The sequence below is a fragment of the Ostrinia nubilalis genome, chromosome 5, assembly GCF_963855985.1.
Source record: "Ostrinia nubilalis chromosome 5, ilOstNubi1.1, whole genome shotgun sequence".
Classification (NCBI taxonomy): domain Eukaryota; kingdom Metazoa; phylum Arthropoda; class Insecta; order Lepidoptera; family Crambidae; genus Ostrinia; species Ostrinia nubilalis.
In genome coordinates, this window is record NC_087092.1 from 13932375 (window position 1) to 13956401 (window position 24027).

The window sequence follows — 24027 nt, forward strand, 5'->3', positions numbered from 1 at the left end:
AAATTTAACACATTAGTATCTAATTTGAGTATTAATTTTTTTTTTACAAAAGCCATTTGGACAGGTTCTCCCATAATCTGGGTGATTACAGTGAGGAATAAGCAGAACGGTTCTACCAGAACATCAGGATAGTGGAAGAATGATATCTACAGTCAATGGGACCGCCAGATGATGGCTGATTACTGTTGCCATAATTATGGAATTTTCCTGACCAAAACCATAACATAAAAGCTTACAGAAAAAGCTTTTTGTAGTTTTTTTTTCTATTATTTGATGAAAAGCAAATATATTTTTAATTTTTATATCGTTCTTAAATAGGATCTTAGTGTAAATATTTTTTTATACAGATTGGTGTTTTTATTTTGGTTTTTTTTATATAAATAGTTAATAGTATTTATCTCAAGATCTAGAGTCAATTTGACAAATCTAATATTTTTCTAGTATTCAGCACACTAATCGCATACAGAATTGACTCTAAACTACCATGCCGCAAAATGACTGTTCCCCAGTGTAATCAGTAATGTAGATAAAATTTGAAACTGACTGACATATCAGAATGTAGCCCTATTTGGATTACAAGCTTGGAATTTACAGATCCTAGGATTTTCTAAAATAAGTATTGAGAAAATACTTGTTTCCAATTATCATGCGACAGTAACTCGAACTCTAATGGTGTCGAAGTCGATGTCGGACTGCGACTGGTAGAATCGAAATCCGAGGAGCTCGGTTCGAACCCCGGCGCGGTGCGCCGCTGGCCTTTGGCCCACTCAAAGCATGCCTACGCATATTTAGCTTACCACGAAGATTAATGGAACTTTTCATTCTTAAAAACTACCTTGCTCTAAAGCAGGGGTCTCCAAACTACGGCCCACGGGCCATATCCAGCCCGCCAATGCCATCAATCCGGGACGAAAAATGAAAAATGTTGTGGCCCGTGCCCGTGCAACATACCGAAAAAAACATTATGGCCCCAAGGCTTCAAAGTTTGGAGAGCCCTGCTCTAAAGTAAGAGTTCTGATTTACATGAAATAAAAATAATTTAGCGCGATGTTCTTAACAAGAATGAAATTAATTAACTAGTTTTTTAAATTAATTTAACTACCTACTTGTGCGTTAATTTCGATCATTTCTTAAAAATTCACCAAGAATCAAACAAGCATGAATTTTCTTATATTGCTTTAAAGTTTCCAATTAAATCCTAATTTAGGTGGTGGAGATCTGAATATGTACAAGAAAAGACTCGGTGAAATGTTATAGTATTTTTACTTACTAAAATAATGTACAATTTAAATAAGTTACGATGGCATGGATATGGGAATAAATTAACTAGAACTAAACGTAGAGATCAGGAGTTACGATGAGGCTGGGACGACTTCGGGCGTTGCGGCGGGTTGTTCCGGTTCGGTCTGCGCTTCGGAGTCGGCGTCCTGGGCGGGCGAGGCGCGCGCGCGGCACACCAGCGTGACCGGGTCGCGCTCGCGGTCCGGGCCGCACTGCTCCGTGGCGCCCAGCAGCTTCATCTCGTCGTCCTCGGCCGCCGGGCCGGGCCCGGGCCGCCGCCGGCCCGCGATCACCACCTCCACGGCGCGCCCGTCGCCGTCGGCGAAGCGCCCGCTCTCCGCGCCGATCTCCACGTGGTACGGCGTGCTGGGCTCCACGAACGCCTCCATCACGTGCACGTCGGCGCGCTCCTGCACCTCCGCCTCGCGCGCCGGCTTGGCGCTCTTCAGCCAGCCGTCGAGGATGCTGGAGGGAAACGGCGTCTTCTGCGGCAGCGCGACCAGCAGCACCACGTTCTGGACGTCGGCGCGCACGTTGAACTCGCCGTCCTGCCGCTCGTCGTAGGTGGCGGGCGCGGCGGCGGCGGCCGCGAGGATCGACAGGGCCAGGGGCAGCAGCATGGCGCGTGCGGTCAGGACTCCTGTAGCTCGGCGACTGCGCGCCGCATACTCCGGCGACGCTTTTACCGAGCACCCGCCAACCAGTCGGCCGGCCGAATCGGGCACACTGTAACGGTTAACACGACACCACGGGTCAAGCTTCACATACGGGACCTGATAACACCCATTATCATTTAAATTTAATGCCATCGACCAACATATCATATCGGTAAAGCTCGATAGAACTTGCTGAAAGTTCGCCGTGATACAAATTAAGTCAGCATTTTGTATTTCATGTAAATGGTCGTGTTGTTATAGGTGTGTACTTTTTGCATCGCCGTCGCTGTCACAATGGAACCGAGTCCTCGGGCCCAATCAAGTCCGATGGCTTATGACAGTGACCGCGGGTCAACGGGCCGATAACCGAGTTTCGCTTTTTGCGTATTAAGTGCTATAAATAGAGACTCTAACTAAGTAGGTGTGCCTACATATGCGTGCATGTAAAGATGCAGCAGTCGGATGCATGGCTCGCGTTCCGTTACTCAATCTGCATATGACCGTTGCTTCCATAAACGAACGAACTAACCAGATTGTTCCATGATTTACGTCAAAGATTTTGCTTAGTCATCAATTTCTAATTTTCTTAAAAACGCTTTTATCAGATGTCAGATAATATGATATGAACACGTAGGTGGTGAACTACCTACTGTTGTCGAAAATGGACTGATAAGAACCAAAACACATAGGCATAATCTGACTGATAATTCACTGTTGAGGTTCCATAGTCGACAAGGAATTATTATAATAGTTTCATTCAGTCCGCAGCCAGCTCCAGAGACTCTTGGTTATTTTATTAGGAAGCTGTAATTTGGTATATAGCATTGCACAGTAAAAATACACCTTGATAACAATATTGTCTGTACTGTCGTCTCCGGTTGCTAACCAGCGGAAGGAACCGTTTTTAACCGACTTCAACAAAAGGAGGAGGTTCTCAATTCGGTTGGTTTTTTTTATGTATGTATAATTATCAAGAAAGATCACTAACAAGGCTACATAGATACAAACTAAATTGCGAACAATAACATCACCGTAATACGTTGGTGCGTTGATGGAATATTGAATTTAAAATGAAAACTTTACCAAAGAGATTTACGAGTAAAACCACTGGTAAAACGTATAAAAATTGATTAAGTAGGAAGATTTTTTTAATTTACTACGAAATTCTAATGCACTCCTAGTTTATATCAAGGTATTTTTCTACCCACCCTGGTAAACGTAACCATGGGTTCACATTTCAGTACCCTCAACGTACCAGGACCTGTTGAGGATAGGTAATGAGGATCAAAGTTTTTTTTTTACGAAAAAAATTCGTATCTCTTTTGATATTAATGTTAAACAGTTCTTTTAAAATGCAATTGTGTTCTTGATTTTTTGCCTATATTTTAATGAAAACACCAGGTTTGTAGCTCTTTTAGATCGTAAAATAGGTGTCGCTTTAGAAAAAGAATTATGAAAATTCATTAAATGTTAGTCAGGGTAAAACTGCTAACCTCCATTTATAATCAAATATCCAGCAACCAATAAGTGCTAAATAGTTGAAACAACCTTTTTGATAAAAGAGAAAAAATACTTAGTGAGATACAGCTTAATAAGTGAGTCGAAGATAAATTACTAAACTACAATATAAGATAGTCGTATGCGCCAGCGAAAAAATGCGTAAGAAGCGATATTATCCATGGAGCCTACAGAATATTTGCTTACCTACGCAGACCCTATAGAACGAATATAAGCAAATGTTACTAAACTCTAACTACATTAAACGTTTTAAGCAATAGTAATGCTTAGAGATTGAATAGGTATTATGTTTTATGACAAAAAATGCTTAATTTATCCTAACATCATACATAATTGATTGTCATTACTTCTAACCGGGTACGGGAGTGGTAGGTAATTACTATATTTTGAATTATAGTGAACAAACGTAGGGACACTTAACAATTTTAATTTAATTTCACTTCCACCACTAACGACTGGTGGGATGGACATGGTGGGTGGTGACTTACGCGGCCACCACCATGTCCATCCCACCAAAAAAAGCCAAACCACACACTAATAGTCTCATCGACGGACTCGAGCATAACCGGCGACAATGTCATAAGACCGTCAGAACCACTTTTGACTTCAAAATCAAAGGTCTAAAGGTGGAAAAGGATGACAATCTAAAGGCCCAAAATAAGAAACTCTACAATGCTATGGATGGAAGTGTCGCCCATTCTCTACAAACGCTTGTTCGAGGCGGGGGCAGTCCACATAGGTCTGGAGATAAGACCGGTAGAAGACCCCACTAGTGAAATGCGCCAAATGCCTCTGTTTTGGACATACAAAAGCCCTATGCAAAGAGGAAGAGGAACTGCAGAGGAACTTACTCATGGCTAAACTGTCCAGCCTGAAAATAAGGCACACCACAATCGTGGAAAAAAATGCGAGGGCGAGAACTGACACATCCAACATCCACCACTACATGGCATTCAGTGATAAAGTGATGAATGCCCAGAAAAACAAAAGTAGGACTACTTACTTAGCGCTTTCCAGAACAGCATACTGCTAAGAACACCCTAAACATGTAGAGTTCAAATCTCCTAAAAGACCGTGTCCGTGGTCTTTTGGGAGATTTGATTTGATTTGTGAAAGCTCAACATCATCTGAGCTAACCTGAGACGCTCCAAGCAAGCCACTGCCGAACTGCTGCAAGCAGCCGAGGACAAGGACATAACCTTAGCACTCAATCGGCAGAAACCAGTCACTCAGTCTTCGGTGACCGATTGAGTCATTCACGACCCCTAACTGGTCACGGAGACGGAGGCCGCGGTAACACTGGAGGCAGGCAGGCTAAAACTAGGAATTGTGTCCGTGTATTATGAGGGAGACAATCCAATTGAGCTTTAGATATAACGCACAAAGCGGTATGAAAAAGCTAAACACCCAAAACATCATTATAGGGGGAGACGTGAACGCCTAGAACCAATGGTGGGGCAGCGTTTCCGAAAGCTTAGGTGAAGCTTACAGTTTCTTCTTTCAAAAAATATCGACAGGGCAGATTGCGCACAAGCAAAGTGGATGTGTCAGCGTGCAATAAGCCACTACTGGGTAGGATTAAAGAGAAAGTGGACAGAACGCTAGTCACTTCAGACCACAAGGCCATAACCTATTCTCTCTGTCTGGGTGAAAGTGCGGCAACAAGAATACGCACAGAAGACCAGCGAGGCGCAAACAAAGAGTTGGAATGAGTTCTGCTCGACACACGAGAGAGAAAACATGTGAGATGGAATCTATGGAGTCATCGGGAAAGCTCCAGAGACAAGAGGACTTGCTCCTGAATGGTTTTAACGGCAAGACTGGGCAGAGTGCCCAGAACAATCGGCTGATCCAGATGATTCCGTGACAATAGATAAACCACACCACACGCGTCTCCGACAACTGATAGAGAGCGAAACTTTAGAAGAGCAAACAGCAAACGATCCCCTTTTTACCGAGGCAGGAGAGGAGGCCGTGCTTAACGTGCAATATCTAAAGAACCCTGGGACCGGATGATTTCCCGCCGATATTTATGTAGGTACCAGAGCTATTCGTAGGGAGATATTCATGGAAATTGCAAACAAATGCCTATCTATAGCGTATTTGCCCAAACAATGGAAGACGGCTCACTTCATCCTCAAGAAGCCAGGGAAAGACTTATCTTGCCATTAGTTTGGGAACTTTTCTTGATAGAGCAGCATATACTGCAGGCAGGCCAATTAGACGGCGCGCCGCCCATACAATAGTGTTTGTTACCCTTTTTTCTTGGCTTGTGGATCTGAGACGTGGTCGCTTATATAGGCCTCATAAGAAGGCTCAAGGTCGCCCAAAGAGCGATGGAGCGTGCTATGCTCGGAGTTTCCCTGCGTGATCGAATCAGAAATGAGGAGATCCGCAGGGGAACCAAAGTGACTGACATAGCCCGCAGAATCGCTAAAATCTAGTGGCAGTGGGCGGGGCACATAGCTTGCAGAGCTGATGGCTGCAGGGGTAGAAAATTTCTGGAAAAAGAGTAGCAACCACGAGCCGGAAGACGTGGTGTGGGCAGGCCTCCCACTAGGTGGACCGACGATCTGGAGGTGGTGGTTGCAGGAGGTGCCTGGATGCGAGCGCGGGCCCGGTCTTTGTGAAAATCCTTGGGGGAGGCCTGGCCTTGGGGGATCCAGCAGTGGATATCGTTCGGGCTGAAACGAACGAACACTTTTTTTCAATGACTGAGTGCATTGAATCCACCGGCATAAATGTGTGCCCAGGGAGCAAATTATTTATTTGGATAGTTGCAACATTCTTGCATCTTTGCAGGCACTTGTGAGTGACCCGAGTGCGTAGTGTGTGCTTATAGTCACAAGTGTGTTTGAGATGTCTTTGTTAATAATACTTAACTACTATAGTTTTTGCTTTGATTAATGCTCTCATTTTCGCTAAAATACTTTAAAGCTTATTAAAAAAAGGCTACTTTTTGCTAAAGCGCCAAAATTAATCGAATCTTGTTCACTTACTTTTGCTTACACGCCAAATCATTTTGAACTACAACCATGAATAACTACTAATATACCAATGAACTATAAAACTCAAAAAGCTCGAATTGCTAAAGTAACAAGTCATTCGAGTTCTTAAATAACAAAAAAATACTTAATGTTGTGAAAGCAAAAATATTTTGCCAGCAAAAAAACCCTTACGCGACACTTGTTGCAAAAACACTGAAAACACGTCGTTTTAGCAGCGACGAGGGCGGTGATTTTAGAAATACTTAAAATTTTCAGAGTGCTAAAGCGCCAAAAAAGTCATCGGATTGAGTTGAAACCTAAATAGATCGACGCAGAAAAAAAAATCCTATCCAACAATGTATATAACTCATTTTGGCCAAAATGGCGCTTTAGCATTTTTTCCTTTCCACTGACGATATGTAAACTCTAGCATAATAAGTTCTTATAATGCTCTTATTTCAATGAATAAATTATTTATTTATTTATAAGCTTGTATTACGAGGATTCGCCACAAGGGATTCGAACCCGTGTTCCTCAGATCTCGATTGGGCCTGTCTGACAGTGACACCATTAGATCTGTGCCATTAGGCCACTGTCGCTCAGAGTAGTAGATAAAATTAAACAAAGTTGTAGGGATTTTTCAATAAAAATTCTTATATTTTATTTTCAACGAAACAATACATTATTTTACAACCTTACGTCTATAACTTAAAATTAAATAAATACATCTACGTAAATGCGATTTTATCACCCATGGTCACATAAATTTATCTTTCTTTAAGTGTTTACTTTTTACTTACATCTCCTTACTTATACAATAGGTACAGATTAGATTAAATTGTATTTGTGGATTAAACTTGTGTTATACAAACAGTCTATAAGGGCTCAATTATATTGACATATTTATCTGCCTTATCAAGAACTATTTTATGTACCTATAAGCACAATAAAACTTTCTACTTCTACATAAGATGAGAACAATTCGTTTGTCTTAAGATAGTCATGGCAGTGCCGTTGGTCTAGTGATGCCGATTTCTTCGCAGCAGCGGTAGTAAAAGATGTGCGATCTTGTTTTTCAGTCTGCGGACAAAAAAACAGAAATAATTTATTACAAGAATCGCATACATTTATCACTTTTAATTATTACAGCTAATGATTACCAATAATCGTGTCTATTAATGAAATTGTGTTAGAAAATGACAAACTTAACAATGAACTGTTAATCAGAACTTTTAACTACCTTTGAGCTTTTTCTTGTTTTCTGGTCGTTGCGTCCTTTTTCTGGCTTTTGAGATTGGGGGTGAGGCTGACGTCACTGAGCGGCGCCTCGGCAGGCGTCGCGGGCGCGTCGGGCTTCGCGGGCCCTTCGGGCTTCGAGTCCTCGGGTTTCGGCTCGATGTGGGGCTTCGGCGGGGAGGTGGTGCTGGGCGGCTTCGGCTTGACCTCGTTGAAGTCGTCGAGGTCGAGCAGGTCGCTGATGTCGATGTCGGAGGCGGCGGCGAGCAGCGAGTCGGCGGGCGCGACGGCGATGACCACGCCGTCGATATTGAGCCGGTAGTTCTCGGAGCCGTTCTGCCGCTGGTCGTAGTGGCGATCGCAGTCGGCGGGCGCGGCCGCGGCGATCACCACCAGCGCCGCCAGTAGCGCCACCTCGCACACCACTCTCTTGTAGTTGACCATCGTGGGAGCTGATCGACGCCGCACTGAGCCTCGCCCGGTTTGAGTCCGCTATGTACCCGTTCTCCGCTGCATCTTTTATTTATTCGCGGAGATAGCGGTACAGCCGCCGCAGCGCCTAACCGCGCACTCGTCCCGGCTAAACTGGAATTAACACAACATCGGCGCACAATAAATACAACTATTCTCCACGTTTCGATGCTAATGCCAGCAATTTGGAATTAATGAATATTCCGGCTTCATCTTTTCTAGATAGGATTCTATTACCAGAAATTAAGTTTAATGTTGAGTAGGTAAAGACAGGTTAAATAGGTACTTACTGAGATGCATAAGCACATTAAAATGAAAGTTTGACAGCTTTGAAGCAAGCTTTGTTGTTATGGATAAAATTATAATTGCTCACCTACTTACTTAAACATTTTGATCAAATTCAATTAAAACTCTACCATCTAATAAAATAATCTGAATTTGAATCCTCTCAATTGAACTTTTGTTCTTCATCTTCTTTGGGTTAATGGCGATGAACTTGCGTTTTTTCGCCACTGAGGGCACACTGTTCTAATAAACTTTTGTTTAAACAACACCATCATTTTTTCTGTTAATAAGTCCGCTGAAACAGGTTTCTCTTAATTTGCGAACTGGTTTCACCTAAATACATATCTAATGACTTACCTAGACCCGTAAACTAGGTAAGCTTTCGTTCGGATAATTAAATTTGTTTTCTCTAAAGCTTTCCGAAGCATAAATGTGTAGGTAGAGTATCAAGTCATACTCCCAAGTGCTTCCAAAGAGAAACGGTGCTTCATACTTACCTATTTAATGTTTCAGAACAACGAGTCCTTAAAATTTACCGTACCAATCCTTTTTCGGTTAGTAAAATTCGTTCTTAACAACTGTAAAAACAAGTTAAAAAAGCTCTGGAAACTTGAAACGCTATATTTTGTCAGTCATTGCGCCATATCGTATAAAGCTAACGGGTGTTTTCAAAAGCTCTCACTCATATTCGAACACCGTAACCTAAACACGATGCGTAAAGTTGAAATATGAGTAAGTATACTAAGTCTAGATATTCGATCTAACGAGCATCCTTTCACAGGTTTACGCCCGTATTCACAAACATTACCGTGGTCTCAAAGTGCGCGTGGACGCACAGGGTCACACAAGAACCAACCACAGAGCTCTATTTAAAGCTGTGCGTTCGGTTTGCTGCTTCACTTAAGCAAGCATCGTTTGTGAATACGGGCGTTACTTAGTTCTCATAGAAAAACCCGCACGAAGGCCGTCATCTGGCACAGTTGTAGACTTGTAGCACCAAAACAACCTGCCGGCCGCCCCGTCCGGGCTTTCGACTAACTGTACCGCCCACTCGAAAGGTAAACGGTACGCCGATTACTTTTCGTTTTATTTGCCCTTATCTACGGATTGGGCCAGAAACGCAGAAATCCGTAACGGGAAACATGGTTCTTGTTTATAATACTTATGGCACGTGGAAGGAATTGATAACTTTGTCACAAAGATATAAGATTAGATACAAAACAAATTAGGTAAGTAGTTAGGTGTAGTGTAGGTATTGTTTTAGTTACAATTCGATAAATTTAATCACGATAACGATTTTAAGTTTGGTTGCCAACAACTTGTAATGATGAATGGATGATTTATTTATAAGTACCTATCTAGAGAAATAAAGAAAATCGCTTGATTTACGCCGCTGTTTGTTATTCAGCTTAATAATACCTACTCAATAATTTAATGCGTAGGTATTGATAAGTCATCCATCAACATAAACACCGCTCAAAAGAAAAAATAATTAAAAAACAAATCGTAAGTCAGTTAAGCGCGAAAAGCTTACAATTCGTAGGAAACACCCTTATTTATACACTTTTTAGTATAGGTATTTTTGAGTAGGTAAGTAAAACTTTCGGAAACGAAGCTGGTACTGCTAGGCTTGGACATTGATGAGACGTGCAAAAGAAAAGAGCTTTTGAGAGGTCAAAGAAAAAGAAATTACTTTTCGATAAATCTACTTATTTACGTTGGGACAGAAAAGTTCTCGAGTGGCGACCACGGGCTGGAAGTCGTAGCGTGGGCAGGCCTCCTACTAGGTGGACCGACGATCTGGTAAAGGTCGCGGGAAGAGCCTGGATGCGAGCAGCCCGTTCATTGTGGAAAACCTTGGGGGAGGCCTTTGTCCATCAAGGGACGTCATTTGGCAGAAACGAACGAACATCTATTTAACTACAAAGTATAGAACTGTCACTGAACCCTACCTGCCACTTAACCAGATGATCAGTCCCGATAAAATACACATCAAATTAAAGCCCGAGTGGCATTAGCAGTTTATGTTAATAGTGGTCTCGACGAGCCGAGAACAGGAAGCGAACGGGACCGCAGAGGCCGCGCGCCTTTCTAAAGCGGGCCCGACCAGTCGCTGATCTGCCCTAATTTGGAACTAGTCTGATAATGATAACCATCCTCAGAACATCTAGAAGTGTTAAAGATAAAAAAAATGATAGCACAGTGGCCAATGACTTTTAGGATACGAGGACTTTTAAGCCTCGTCTAGAATAATTTTATTTAATAAGGAAGGCACAACGAATTGGGGTTATTTAAGGAGGGTAGTGAATTTTCAGTTTACAAATGCGACTAAAGTTGAGTAAGCACTAACGTTAAGTACATAAACATGTACTCTTGGAATAGGGGTGAAATACTCTTCATTAGGTACAAGGACTCTTAAATTTTCGTATTTATAGGCAGCATAAGACCGTGACATGTTTAAAGCGAACTTTTCAAGTGGAGAAATGTGTTCTTATCCCAGCGCCTATGCTTAGGCATCGAATTAAAAAAAAAATATTTTCCTACGCCTACCATAGACAATTATGTTGTGTGGGAATAGAAAATGCTTTTTATAAAGAAGTTTATATTTAATAATACTGTAGGAAAACTACATTGTTTGTTAACACGACTTAAATCTAATTTAACACTTATTTATTATTCTAGTTCATTAAACATAATGCAACTTCTAACCGCTTTAAAACCAAAACAAGTGCAATAATAATGAATGATTGATCACTGCTGTTGATGGAAAAAATAAAATGTTGTTTGTTTAGTGAAAAAAGAAACCGTTTTGTGGTTTTACTTTCTATGAATAAATTATGTTGTAATAATAATAATATCATCATTTCATTAAAAGGAATACTATTTCTGTGCAAACAATAATTAAGACATAACATTAAACATTTTAACCAATTTTTCATTTTATAGCCATGTGTATAGGGGTTGCAAGTCCCGGTACTAAGGAGTGTTACTGAATTCCCGGTACCAGGTCTAAGCCAGTACCGGGAAAACCGGGAAATTCGGGAATTTCGGTACCCACGTGAATGGTCATTATTTATTCAAACAAATTACCTAATTTGTACGTAATTTTAATAAAAATGTAAATACTCGTAGGTTAACAAAAATATTAAACTTTTTCTGTTCAGTTCAATTGGTTTGTTACCTTAATAATAAATCAGTCCAAACAGTTACACAACACGACAAAACTAGTTATAAATGCCTATTAAAAATTAATCATAACCGCCATATTCATAAAAAGCAACAATCGTTTAATCAACCTATTTTAGTTAAAATTTTAATATGTTTTCTCACTTTCTATCAATGTCAAATACTGGCAGCGACAAGAGTTAGAGTAGGCGCACACCGTTGATTTTTAGTTGGCCGATAGTTGTGCCCGATTTTAATTTGTATGAAGAATCGGCCAAATCGAATCGGCGTAGTGTGCGCACTCCCATACATGCCCATACTGATCAACTGCCCGACTAAACTATCGGCCGACGAAAAATCAACGGTGTGCGCCTACTCTTAGGGACAAAATATAAATTAACTAAATTAGGTTTATAAAAAAACACGCTGTTGAAAGAAATAATAAGTAGTATTTAAGTACAATCAGATAAAACAATCAGTCTTAAAAGGATAGTAATGAATTAGGAACATTATTAATATTTTTTCATTTGTTGATAGTGTGTACGTAAAAAGATGATGGCATCTAGTCAAAAAATTGTTATTAAAAATAAATTATTGAAGTCCCGAAAGTACCGAAAGTCCCGGGAATTGCATCGTCAGTACCGGAACTAGATAAAGGATTAGATTATCGGGAATACCCGGGAAAAATGAGTACCGGGATTTCCCGGGAGCAAACCCTACATGTGTAATGTGCGTTCCGACTATCTCAACACTAGTAAGTTTAAACAAATGTAAATTACAAATAAAAACATTAACAGATCAAACACATAATAAATTGTATTGAACAACCGCATAAGGCACTCGGGAAGACACAAGTCTAAAATATCTATTGTCTAAGGCACATTTTCATTACTTAAAAACTATAAAACGTATTGCTATACCTATTAATATCGTTAAATAAAAGAAATATCATTTAAGCAATTCTTTTGCGCCTGAGTGTGGAAAGCCGTATCAACTCCCGTAGTGGCATTCCGTCATCATAATACTAGCAGGCGTTAGTGACAATACGCCAAGTAAGATTAAAAACTCCTCACTGTCCTTCTAAGTAAGCTGCAAAGAGTGTAAGAAGGCGTCTGCAGTTTCGGAATCATTCAGCATCAAGGTAGCGCTGCTCTATGCCCAAGATTTCCATTATTTTCTATTGTCTCATTCTGAACTGGCACTAAATGGGTTAACAAAAGTATACGCTCACGCTACGTCACTATACCACAAACTATACTCGTCGCAGTTATAGTGTGCCGCCACGAGGTTTAGGAGCCCTCTGTAGCATTCAAGACTTACAAGAAACAGTGCCGCGTCGAGGTAGCGTTGAACTGCACCCAAACTATTTGTATCTATTTTATCGTATTCGGCACTGGCATTAGATAAATTGACAAAAATATATTCTCACGCGCCGTCACTATACTTGTCACAATCCTTGTAGTAAGCTGCCACGAGGTTTAAAAGACCCCTATAACATCCACCGCGGCTTACACGGAACAGGGCCGCATCGAGGTAGCGTTGAACTGCGCCCAAACTATTGTCACATTCGGCACTGGCACTAGATGAATTAACAAAAGTATTCTCTCACGCGCCGTCACTATACTCGTCACAATCCTTGTAGTAAGCTGCCACGAGGTTTAAAAGACCCCTATAACATCCACCGCGGCTTACACGGAACAGAGCCGCATCGAGGTAGCGTTGAACTGCGCTCAAACTATTGTCGCATTCGGCACTGGCACTAGATAGGTTAACAAAAACATACTCTCACGCTCCGTCACTACACTCGTCATAATCCTTGTAGTAAGCTGCCACGAGGTTCAAAAGACCCCTATAACACCCACCGCGGCTTACACGGAACAGAGCCGCATCGAGGTAGCGTTGAACTGCGCCCAAACTATTGTCGCATTTGGCACTGGCACTAGATGAATTAACAAAAGTATACTCTCACGCGCCGTCACTATGCTCGTCACAATCCTTGTAGTAAGCTGCCACGAGGTTCAAAAGACCCCTATAACATTCACCGCGGCTTACACGGAACAGAGCCGCATCGAGGTAGCGTTGATTTGGCACAGGCACTAGATGAATTAACAAAAGTATACTCTCACGCGCCGTCACTATACTCGTCACAGTCCTTGTAGTAAGCTGCCACGAGGTTTAAAAGACCCCTATAACAGCCACCGCGGCTTACACGGAACAGAGCCGCATCGAGGTAGCGTTGGACTGCGCCCGCGCACGCGACGGGCCCGGCGCCGGAGCAGAGGTCACGTGACGCGCTACACAGCGTCACGGCCTGCCGCCATATACGTGTGGTCACTGTTGACAATAGTGCTAATATTAGACGAACATAATAATATAAGATTTTAAACTTTCGCGTTCCATTTCAATTAAAATAGTAATAGCGATGCTGTCTGTCTTGATGCTTGTGACCACGGCTGCAGCATCCCAGCCGGAACGTCAAGCCATGAGTACATAATGTAACTCATTAATAAACGTCGCGTTAAGACCCGTGTCTTACTATTTTAATAAGACGAACATTCCCAAGGGGGATTATTTTTTTCTAGTTAGCCTCAAGTCATTTTAGTCTCAACTGCAGAAGCACGACCCTCTCTTAACTTACTAGAGGCAAATTAATGGAGGATTCAGCTTACACTCCTCACGTTGATTAGGATTGAGGAGGTCTGATGTTTGCATATCGTCCCTCAGTCGTCTCTTATGCTTCAACCACACCATGATAGTCCGCGCGACCTGTCATTGGCCTATAATCGCGCCGGCGATGGCGATCTGCACGCGTTGGTGTGGTTGAAGCTTTACGACATCCACGCGAAGATAGGGAGTTATCCTATTCTACTCTGCCAAAACTTTGCTATAGTAAATATCTAAGGTCTGAAAAATAGTCACGTCTTTTTGACGCTAGCGACTGCAATAGGTCTGCTGGAACTAGGGTTGAAAAGCCGGACATGTCACGGAGGGGGGGGGGGGGATATTATTCTGTAGCCTTTCACCTGGCGCGGCAACAGCGTTGCCAGACGTCCCGATTTTGGCGGGACGTCCCGATTTTTAAATCAAATTTAAATGTCCCGCGCGGGACAGGCTCGGTCCCGCTTTTCGGAGAGAGACACTCACTTCACCAGACTATTGTTTGAAACGCCATAATATTATTCTAAAGAATAAAACTTTTTTTAATTTCGATTTTTTTTTCTTTTTTTATTCAAAAGACGAGTTTAAGGATAGAGTAAATCTGATTTAAAATATTATTTTTTTGTTAAAATACATTTTCTATGGCTACTTTTGCTATCTATTGTCACGTAAACGTAATTTAAAGTCAAATAAAAAGATAAATATTTGAAAACCTAATCATACGTTTTTTTACTATGTCCCGCTTCTGACGGAAGAATCCCGCTATTTTCACTCAAAAAGTACCAAAGTCCCGACTTGGCGAAAAAAAAAACTGGCAACGCTGCGCGGCAACCACATAAAAAGCCTAACAAAAGCCGGACAGGGCGGACAAGACAATTTTAGGCCAGACACGACCTCTATAGTGGCCCCGAGACGATCAATCGCGATTGTCAATTCTACGTGATTGTCAATGAGGGTTTTCGCGAATGAAAAATCCGCCAGATGGCAATACGTAGACGCGAGGTCCAAATGCTGCATGATTAGTTATTTTTGACATGACATTGACAGAATGTCAAAATCCACCAATCACGCAGCAGTCAGACCCCACGTCCCGCCATCTAGCGGATCTTTCATTCTTGAAAACCCTCATTGACATTGATCGTTTACAAAAGGCATTGAAGCGATATTGTCAACCGAATTTACGTGATTGAAGCAAATTGATGATAATTTTAATTGAAGCCCAATTGACAGGTGCCATTGAAGCTAATATTGATCGTTTCGCTGAGCAATTGACAATCGTTTCCGTCAATTGGAACGTAAATACATTGACAATCGCAATTGATCGTCTCGGGGCTGCCTATCACTCACAGAAGTGCTGCATGTCGAGGTCACAGTGCTGCGTGAGCTGCTGCAGGCAGGCGGCGTCAGGCAGCGCCACGCCCTCACCGGCCACCAGCAGCGAGCCCGGCGACGTCACGCTCGAGACCAGTTCGGCGATCTCCGCTTGGAGGGACTGGCCAAAGAATAAATATAAATAAATAAATATATCAAATGCCCGTGTTGTACCCACTCCTCTGAAGGTTGGAGACACTACACTCGAAGTTGTTGACAATTATGTATACCTGGGACAAACAGTCCAGTTAGGTAGGTCCAACTTCGAGAAAGAGGTTAATCGTCGAATCCAACTCGGCTGGGCAGCGTTCGGGAAGCTTCGCGAAATGCTCACGTCCGAAATACCGCAGTGTCTCAAGTCAAAAGTATTTGACCAGTGTGTGTTGCCAGTGATGGTGTACGGATCTGAGACGTGGTCGCTTACTATGGGCCTCATAAGAAGGCTCAAGGTCTCCCAAAGAGCGATGGAGCGTGCTATGCTCGGAGTTTCCCTGCGTGATCGAATCAGAAATGAGGAGATCCGTAGGAGAACCAGAGTGACCGACATAGCTCGCAGAATTGCTAAAATCAAGTGGCAGTGGGCGGGGCACATAGCTCGTAGAGACGATGGCCGTTGGGGCAGGAAGGTTTTCGAGTGGCGACCACGGGCTGGAAGACGTAGCGTGGGCAGGCCTCCTACTTGGTGGACCGACGATCTGGTAAAGGTCGCGGGAAGAGCCTGGATGCGGGCAGCGCAGGACCGTTCATTGTGGAAAACCTTGGGGGAGGCCTTTGTCCAGCAGTGGACGTCATTTGGCTGAAACGAACGAACGAACGAAATATAAATATCCTTGGACATTTTACACTGCGCTTCTAGTCCCAAACTAAGCAAATCTTGTACTATGGGTACTAGACAACGGATATAAACATACTTAAATACTTCTTTTTTTTTGTGTTGTAAGTGAAAGAATATTGTGTTGTAAGTGGGCAGTTTAGGCAAAACAGTCTTGACAGGGTTTACAATTAAAAACTTTGTTTTAAAGCTTTAATCCAAGAATAGGAACAATACTAATATCAAGTTACATTTCATTATTAAATATTATTGCCAGTTGTTTGAGTAATTTACCTGACTGTTATGTGGACCTGTTGACAGCTTTTTCAAGTCATCCCTTATCACATGAAGTTTGTATGCTGTTGGGATATGCTAAAACAAAATAATATGGATTATAAATGCAGTACAAGCTAGAGCTTGTAACTAAGTAGGCTTAGTTTGAGGGGACTTGGTAAATAGTATGAATGTTAGAAGATTTATTAATTTATTTAAAGAATAGATCACTATTATAGTACCCAAAAAACTAAGATCAGTGCATACCCTAAGACTAGCACTTACATTGGTGTCAGCAAGCATTAGTATTCTGTGGACATGCGCTTGATCAGTTGTATCTGGCGACAGGCGGTTCAAGCAATCCGGGTACATTTCTGCCAGAACCACACTGTTCTCTCCACCGAGAAGCAACTTGCTTTGTTCCTTCACAGCTAACTCATCCAACTTGTCATAAATCATAGTAGCTACTTTCTGTTTTACACCTGAAACAGTTAATACACAATATAAATAAAAAATAATAGAAGATGGCAGAATGAGCATTTGTTCACCAACTCACCTTACTATTGTGACAATGTTAGCATGAAAAACAGTAAAATATTAGGAAGTTGTTCAAATTACAGCCTAAATAATACTAATTAGCAGACCTAGTTAAACTGAAATAATAAACTTTTTTGCAGAAACCTTTAGTTTCTGCCCACTACACCGTATCATACCATGACCGTGCTAGGAACGTGTCAGGCAAATAAATATTATTTGCATTGAAAAGTATGACACTGTTCCCAGTAGACCGTTCCGTCACCGACCAACACCATCGCATGCCATGCAAGGAGTCAAGGAGCGTCAAAATGTCGGCGAGCACACGGGATGTAAACGCGTATAATTACCGTTATATTGGCGTAGTAAGCGCCTAAGGCCTCAGCCTCGAATTTAGCGGGCAGCGGGGCGGCGGCGGCGGCGGCGCGTGAGCGGGGCGGGCAACGCAGACCCGTTCTCGAAACAAGCGGGCAGCTCGCGCGGCCAAGTGTTGTGTTCGGGGTTGTGTTGTCGAGATATTTGTTTTTATTCGCAAACGAAATGTCTGAACAACGGCGACAATTTTATTTCGATTCAAATTTATTCCTAACGCTCGATTTATTGTGGGCAAAAGAAGGAGTGCGCTGCCCGCTCGTTGCCCGCTCCAGCGCCGCTGCCGCGCCGCTGTTTTCGAGAACCGGTCTATTTGATTTCACGCATAAGATCCTGCCGCTGCCGCGCCGCCGCCGCTCCCGCCCCGCTGCCCGCTAAACTCGAGGCTGAGGCCTAACAGTTAATTTTCTGATTACCCATACCTATTTTACAATTTAAAAATTTGGTAGCACTCCAAGACGTCCACGCGACACTGTAACGCATGCGAGAATTGAAACGGAATCCTATTGGTTTTGGTGGATGTTGCATACGGGCAACATACGGGTTGCATACTGGCATCATACGGGATGTATACGGGCACAGAACGCCGTCGATCAGTTCAGTGGGCATAGTAGAGCGTATCGTGTTGCTTTTCGTGCCTGACACGTTCCTAGCATGGTCATGGTATGATACAGTGTAGTCAGGCCCGCCGCTAGCTGTTTCGTCGCCCGCGTGCAAAACCGATTATGCCGCCCTACGACTGAGTAGCTACATAATGAGTTTTGTCAAAAAAAAGGCTAATTTAATTGATGTTTTCTCATTTTTCATGCTATGACATATTTTCTTAAACTTAATAGTCCAATCAGTAGGTGTTTGTTTCCTGCAAAAGGTGGAAAGTAAAATGTTTTAATTTGTATTAAGTATATTTTTATGTATGGGCTAGTTATGAAAAAAGTATGTTTTCGAACTCGAGACGTCAGAGCGTTAGTCACCATCTTGAGTTAAAGGGCCGAAAATTAATTATTTTTTACATTTAACGCTTCAATAGTTGACTATATGGATTACTAATGTTTGGCCAAAAAACGTTTCCCAAATTATCACATCGCAAACAACGTTTCGCAAATTTTCATTTGGCAAATTTTCACTTGGCAAAACAACTTATTGCAAATTTATAACAAGATATTGAAAAACTCGTTACTGATCCTGAAAGTGCTTTATGAGCTCTTTCAAACGGTACCAATAATAGGTTACAGAATAAACTGGATCTATCTGAAAATTCAATGTTTCCAGCTTCCATACTAAATGTATGCCAGGCACATAATATTAGAAGTGTATTTTTTTTCATTGAATAATAAACTCTTAAAATAAACTCGTAAACTGTATTCTTATTTAAAATTATTCATGGAAAACATTGGTTTTAGGCTTTGCTTGCTATACCTAATATTGTCAAGAGATGATTGTCATGACTGTGGTAGTACTAAATGTATGGAAGAAGGAAACATTGAATTTTTTGATAGATCCAGTTTATTCTGTAACCTAATATTGATACCATTGGATAGAGCTTGTGAAGCACTTTTAGAATCAGTAATCAGTTTTACGATATCATTTGTAGTTTTTAAAATAATGTGACTTTACCAAATGTATGGAAGCTGGAAACATTGAATTTTCGGATAGATCCAGTTTATTCTGTAACATATTATTAATACCGTTTGATAGAGCTCATGAAGCACTTTCAGGATCAGTAACTAGTTTTTTGATATCTTGTATAGTTTAGAAATAATCGAGTGAGATCACTTATCGTTTCCACCCTGTATATTAATTTTCATATTTCATTCTTTTTTTTAGAAATTTCCAAATGATTCATTAACAATAAAGGTGATTCTAGCGCTCGGCGGCCGCTGCCGCGGCACTCTTCGCTCGCCTTCGCGCGTTAATGGTCACTGTTCTAACCTAACCTAACCTACTATTTTCTGCAATACCTACTTTCTGCAACCATACTGTTTTCTGCAATCTCTTTGTTTTACATAAAATTCTTGTGAAAACCATGATCATGTGCCTATGCTTTGATTTGTGGGTAACGGTGGGTAAGTATGTGAAGTGTCAATTTGACCAAACAAATTATTTGGGATATAATATTTTACAAAATAAAACATTTGCTATAAAACATTTGCCAAGTAAAATTTGGCCAAATGATAATTTGACCAAATGAATTAGTTGCGAAAAGTACAGTTGCTAAAAGTTCATTTGGGAAATGAAACTTCGGCGATAAGTTGTTTGCGAAGTGAAATTTGGCGAAAATTAATTTGGCCAAACGGAAGGATACCTGACTATATAGAAAAATGACTTTAAGAAGTATAAAGACGATAAAATTTCAATTGTTAAAGTATTTTTATTTATTCTGTACGTCGCGTAGATACAAAGTTATACAAGGGAGTAAATTTTCATTTGCACAAAAATCATTGTAGTAGCCTCCCCATCCCTCTTGGGTAGAGGGACGGTGCACACGAGTGTGCCATTAATAATAAATAAATATAAATAAATATCTTTGGACAATCTCACACAGCGCCATCTAGCCCCAAAGTAAGCAATTAATATGCTTGTGTTATGGGTGCTAGCTTAACGGATATACTACTTATATACTTTTTTTTTTTTTTAAATACATACATATTATACATAGTAACACCCAGACCCGTTACAGAAATTAAAATTCATCATTTCAATTTCTGCCCGGCCGGGAATCGAACCCGGGACCTCTCGGCATAGTAGTTCGTTCTGAACCACTACACCAAACGGCCGCCATTGCAGGGAGGGTTAGTGGTGGACGTTTCGTGTGTTACTCCCGCTCTAACCGCCCGCTCAATTTCCTCTCCCTTACCCAGATGGGCGCTTACCCGCTTTGATCAGGAGATGGCCAAGGAGGCTGCATTCGTATGCGATAGTCACGGATGGTGATATGGCGGCCATCCAATTAAGAAAATCGTTAATTGAGGTGTGTGATGTTAACATGCCTCGATCACGCTACCGCACACCTTGTCGTGCTGTCTACTGGTGGTCGGCTGAACTAGCTGAGCTGCGTTCACTCGTAGCTGGCGTAGACGTTCACGAGACCCGTCATATGGCTTGCCTTTATGAAATTGGAGCCGCCAAAGACCGAGCGAGAGCAGAAATGCTCGCAAGTTTGGACGACGATACTAACTGTGGGAGATTATATGCTAGAAACCAACTACAGCCTATTGGTCCTCCACTGACTAAAGAGCAGGCTCTGCTAGACAAGGTTTTGCTAGCGCTCTTCCCGAACCAGTTTGCCTCTTTCGCTCTACCATCCATGATAGATTCCCGCAGTGTCAACTCAGCTGTGGAGGGGGCCCCTCTTTGCCTGCCTAGGCCGGACAACTATGCCTGCTGCGCAAGGAAGGCCGTCCAGCTAACTCAACATCGGATATGAATGGGTACAAAGCTGCGCCCTCCTCCCGGGCGTACCTAGATGTTATCAGCTATGCAGGTGACACTCGTCACAGCCTGAGGGAGGGATTGTATGGACGCGGCCAATTTGGCGACCACTGCCAGCACTTAAATTGCCAAGCGCATCTGGAGACTGGAGTGTTTCTCCTAACGCCCATATTATTTTACCGTGGATGGAGTCAGGATCTAAGTTAAGGTTCAGAGCAATTGCTGTGGCAATTGTCTGGGCCTGATAGTGGATAGCCGGTGTCAGTTTGACCCTCATTTTGCCATACTGTCATAGCGCCTGCTTAAGGCCGCGGATGCTTTATCGTGGGGTGGTTCGAGAGCCAAATGGCGGCTCCTTTACGCCAGCATTTTGAAAAGCATTGCGCTTTACGGGGCTCCCATATGGGTTGACATCCTCGACAGAAGTCGAGAGGCCCGCTCGAGAAGAGAGGTGGTCCGCCGCGTGGCTCGGAGGACGAGGCGCACGATACCCTCGCAGTGTGTGTGGCGTGGGCTCGAGGCGCTGGGCCGGGACCTCGTGTTGGCTAGCATAGTCAAAGCAATGCTGGACAGTAATGAGGCCTGGGCGGACAGCCTCCTTCTGCGAAAACGTCATGTTGCAAAATGAGTCCTCGGAGCGAGAGCACGAGGACGAACCAAACACGCCCTCACTCCGTCGGCGGCGAAGGGGTCAGAGGAGGGGACAATATGATCGCTTCCTGATTCCCCTCCACGGTGATGGTCAGCGGCTGATAGTGTGGGGGTGCCCCCGCCTGCATTGCACACACCATCTCCTCCGTCAGACGGGAACAGCTGCGTGATCCCAGCTGTTCTGAGCGCCCTGAGCTTCTCTTCTCGCAAGCTCTGAGCGCCCGATTTGCCGCCCCCCTGGGCGTGCCGCCCGCGTGCGGTGCACGCATTGCACGCCCGCTTGCGGCGGCCCTGAGTGTAGTGGGTAAAGACCTTAAACCTTATTGCTGACAGTTTTAATAAATTTATTTTACTTACCAAAATACTCAGCTGCATGATAGCAATCAGCGTCCTCGCACCAGGCCAGCATCATCTGCAGGGCCTGCTGCAAGGAGCACTGCAAGCGCAGGAAAAAGGAGGATATTCGGACTGGCTGCCTCTTGCCACAGCCTTCGCAGTGCCATTGCACTCTGGAATCAATGTCAAATATAATAGAGTAATATTGTAGCTCAATAGAAGATATCTTGTGTAATATAATACCTTCAAATTAATTTTGTTGGACTTGTAAAAGTTATTTGCAATTTATTTATTTATTTATTCTAGAAGGCTGCTTGAAGGCTTACAGAAAATCCAACGCGCCAACAAGTTATAGGTACAATCGTGCAAATAATATCAATTAAAAATGTGTATCTATCTCTCTATTCATTACTCTCAAACAGATACCAGGTTGCTGATTAAATAAATTATTAAATGGTATTAAGTTCGCCATTTGTACCAGTTTTTTTGTGTGTGCAATAAAGATTTTAAATAAATAAATAAATGTGTCAAACAATATATGTAGTTCAAAATAGTTTTTCAGTTACCTGTCTATAACCCTTGCTGCTTTACACACTATTTGGCAGTCTGGCTTGTTCGAAGGACACCTGACTGAACTGGGTAGAAGCCCAAAAGTTTGAAGTCTCTCCACTATCTGACTCTCAAGGTTTTTATTTCCAGACGAACCAGTCAGCTCAGTGAAGAGTTGCAAATTCCTAAAATAATAAATGCACCAGTTTTAATCAAGTCTTCTTATGAAGTGAAAGTTACATGCTGATAATATTAAACAAAATAAATTATACACTAACCCCTTGCTAGTTGGAAATGGCACGATATCAATATCATTTGTCTTTGAGCTGCCATCGTTCGTAGTTGAATCAGCTTCCATTGTACCTATTTCATTAGAACTTTATAAAATTACTAAAATTTGTTTGATGAGGTTAACCAAAGCAGAGATGGGCAATAACTTTTTGTTTTTATTATATAATATACAATTGCACGCAATTTATAATTAAGTGCCAAAACTACGAATTCTATCAATAACTTTCATTTACTTTTAACTTGTGTAACTTTTATTTTGAAAGAAAAATTGGAAAACTTGCAAAAAACAACATCCGAGAATAATCAACAACGTTTTTTGTCATTTTTTGACATTTTTTTGCCTGGCCTGACATGACAGATGTAGGGATGTTGATCCAATCCGATACATTATATGTCGATACAATGGAAAATCATGATCCACTCAATTTTTTCGTTTCATCAACATAAAATAGTATTCGCCCCGTTGGTAGATCGATACACATACATAGATATTTTTTTGTAATATAATATAACTAATGTTAATATTTCTCTGACGGTAGATTTTGTATGATCATTCAGTCTTTTACGCATCCGGCATCATTACACATATTTTAAAGCTCTTACTCTTAACAGATTAGGTTGAGGTTATAACACTTTGTGTAAAGTGTGTTTGATATTAAAATTCGAATTTCGCCGTCTTTTATTTATTCCTACTTACACTATCTACTCGATTCGATAGTAAATCGATCAAGTATCGTTACACTAATCATGTGGTTCAACTCAGAATCGATTCAGAGTATCGATACATAGTATCCGTTTTTAGATCCGTACAATCGAGCGTACAGAGCATTTTTTTTATTCATCTGGTGTGGAATCAGCTATGGTCAACGACTAAGTCTAAGTATTCTGCCTAATAATTGTTTGACTTCCTTCCTACTCTACTCTATCGATATCGATATCTACTTTCAATTAATTGTTTGTAAAATTAATCCATTCCCAGATTAACATAATTTACTACATAAATTGCATTGCTGAAAGACCACATCTTAACTAATACAAATTAATTATTTAAATAAAAGCACCTATATTCAATAATGCCGTTGCCTATAATTATTGTTGACATTTGTTATTTGACATTCTTTTTTTTTTTTAAGTGTCAAAAGTTGATTGGCGT

The 24027-nt window shown here is 41.8% G+C and overlaps 3 protein-coding genes across 3 annotated transcripts; all 3 read right to left on the minus strand.

Annotated features, from left to right (window-relative positions):
• Positions 1-1244: 1244 nt before the first annotated feature.
• LOC135072285 (uncharacterized) lies at positions 1245-2520 on the minus strand. The gene has a single exon (XM_063966226.1). It carries the CDS (start codon positions 2103-2105, stop codon positions 1353-1355), a length of 753 nt encoding a protein of 250 aa, XP_063822296.1. The 5' UTR covers positions 2106-2520; the 3' UTR covers positions 1245-1352.
• Positions 2521-7069: 4549 nt separating this feature from the next.
• On the minus strand, positions 7070-8270 carry LOC135072286 (nucleolar and coiled-body phosphoprotein 1). Its single transcript, XM_063966227.1, has 2 exons — positions 7683-8270; positions 7070-7522 (listed from the first exon to the last, which is right to left on the minus strand). The coding sequence occupies exons 1-2, from the start codon at positions 8120-8122 to the stop codon at positions 7462-7464; spliced, it is 501 nt and encodes a 166-aa protein (XP_063822297.1). The 5' UTR covers positions 8123-8270; the 3' UTR covers positions 7070-7461.
• A 5451-nt stretch (positions 8271-13721) lies between these two features.
• On the minus strand, positions 13722-23212 carry LOC135072160 (uncharacterized). The gene is made up of 7 exons (XM_063966114.1): positions 22862-23212; positions 22601-22768; positions 22056-22207; positions 16998-17194; positions 16734-16811; positions 15605-15749; positions 13722-13933 (listed from the first exon to the last, which is right to left on the minus strand). Exons 1-7 carry the CDS (start codon positions 22939-22941, stop codon positions 13722-13724), a joined length of 1032 nt encoding a protein of 343 aa, XP_063822184.1. The 5' UTR covers positions 22942-23212.
• Between the last annotated feature and the right edge of the window lie 815 nt (positions 23213-24027).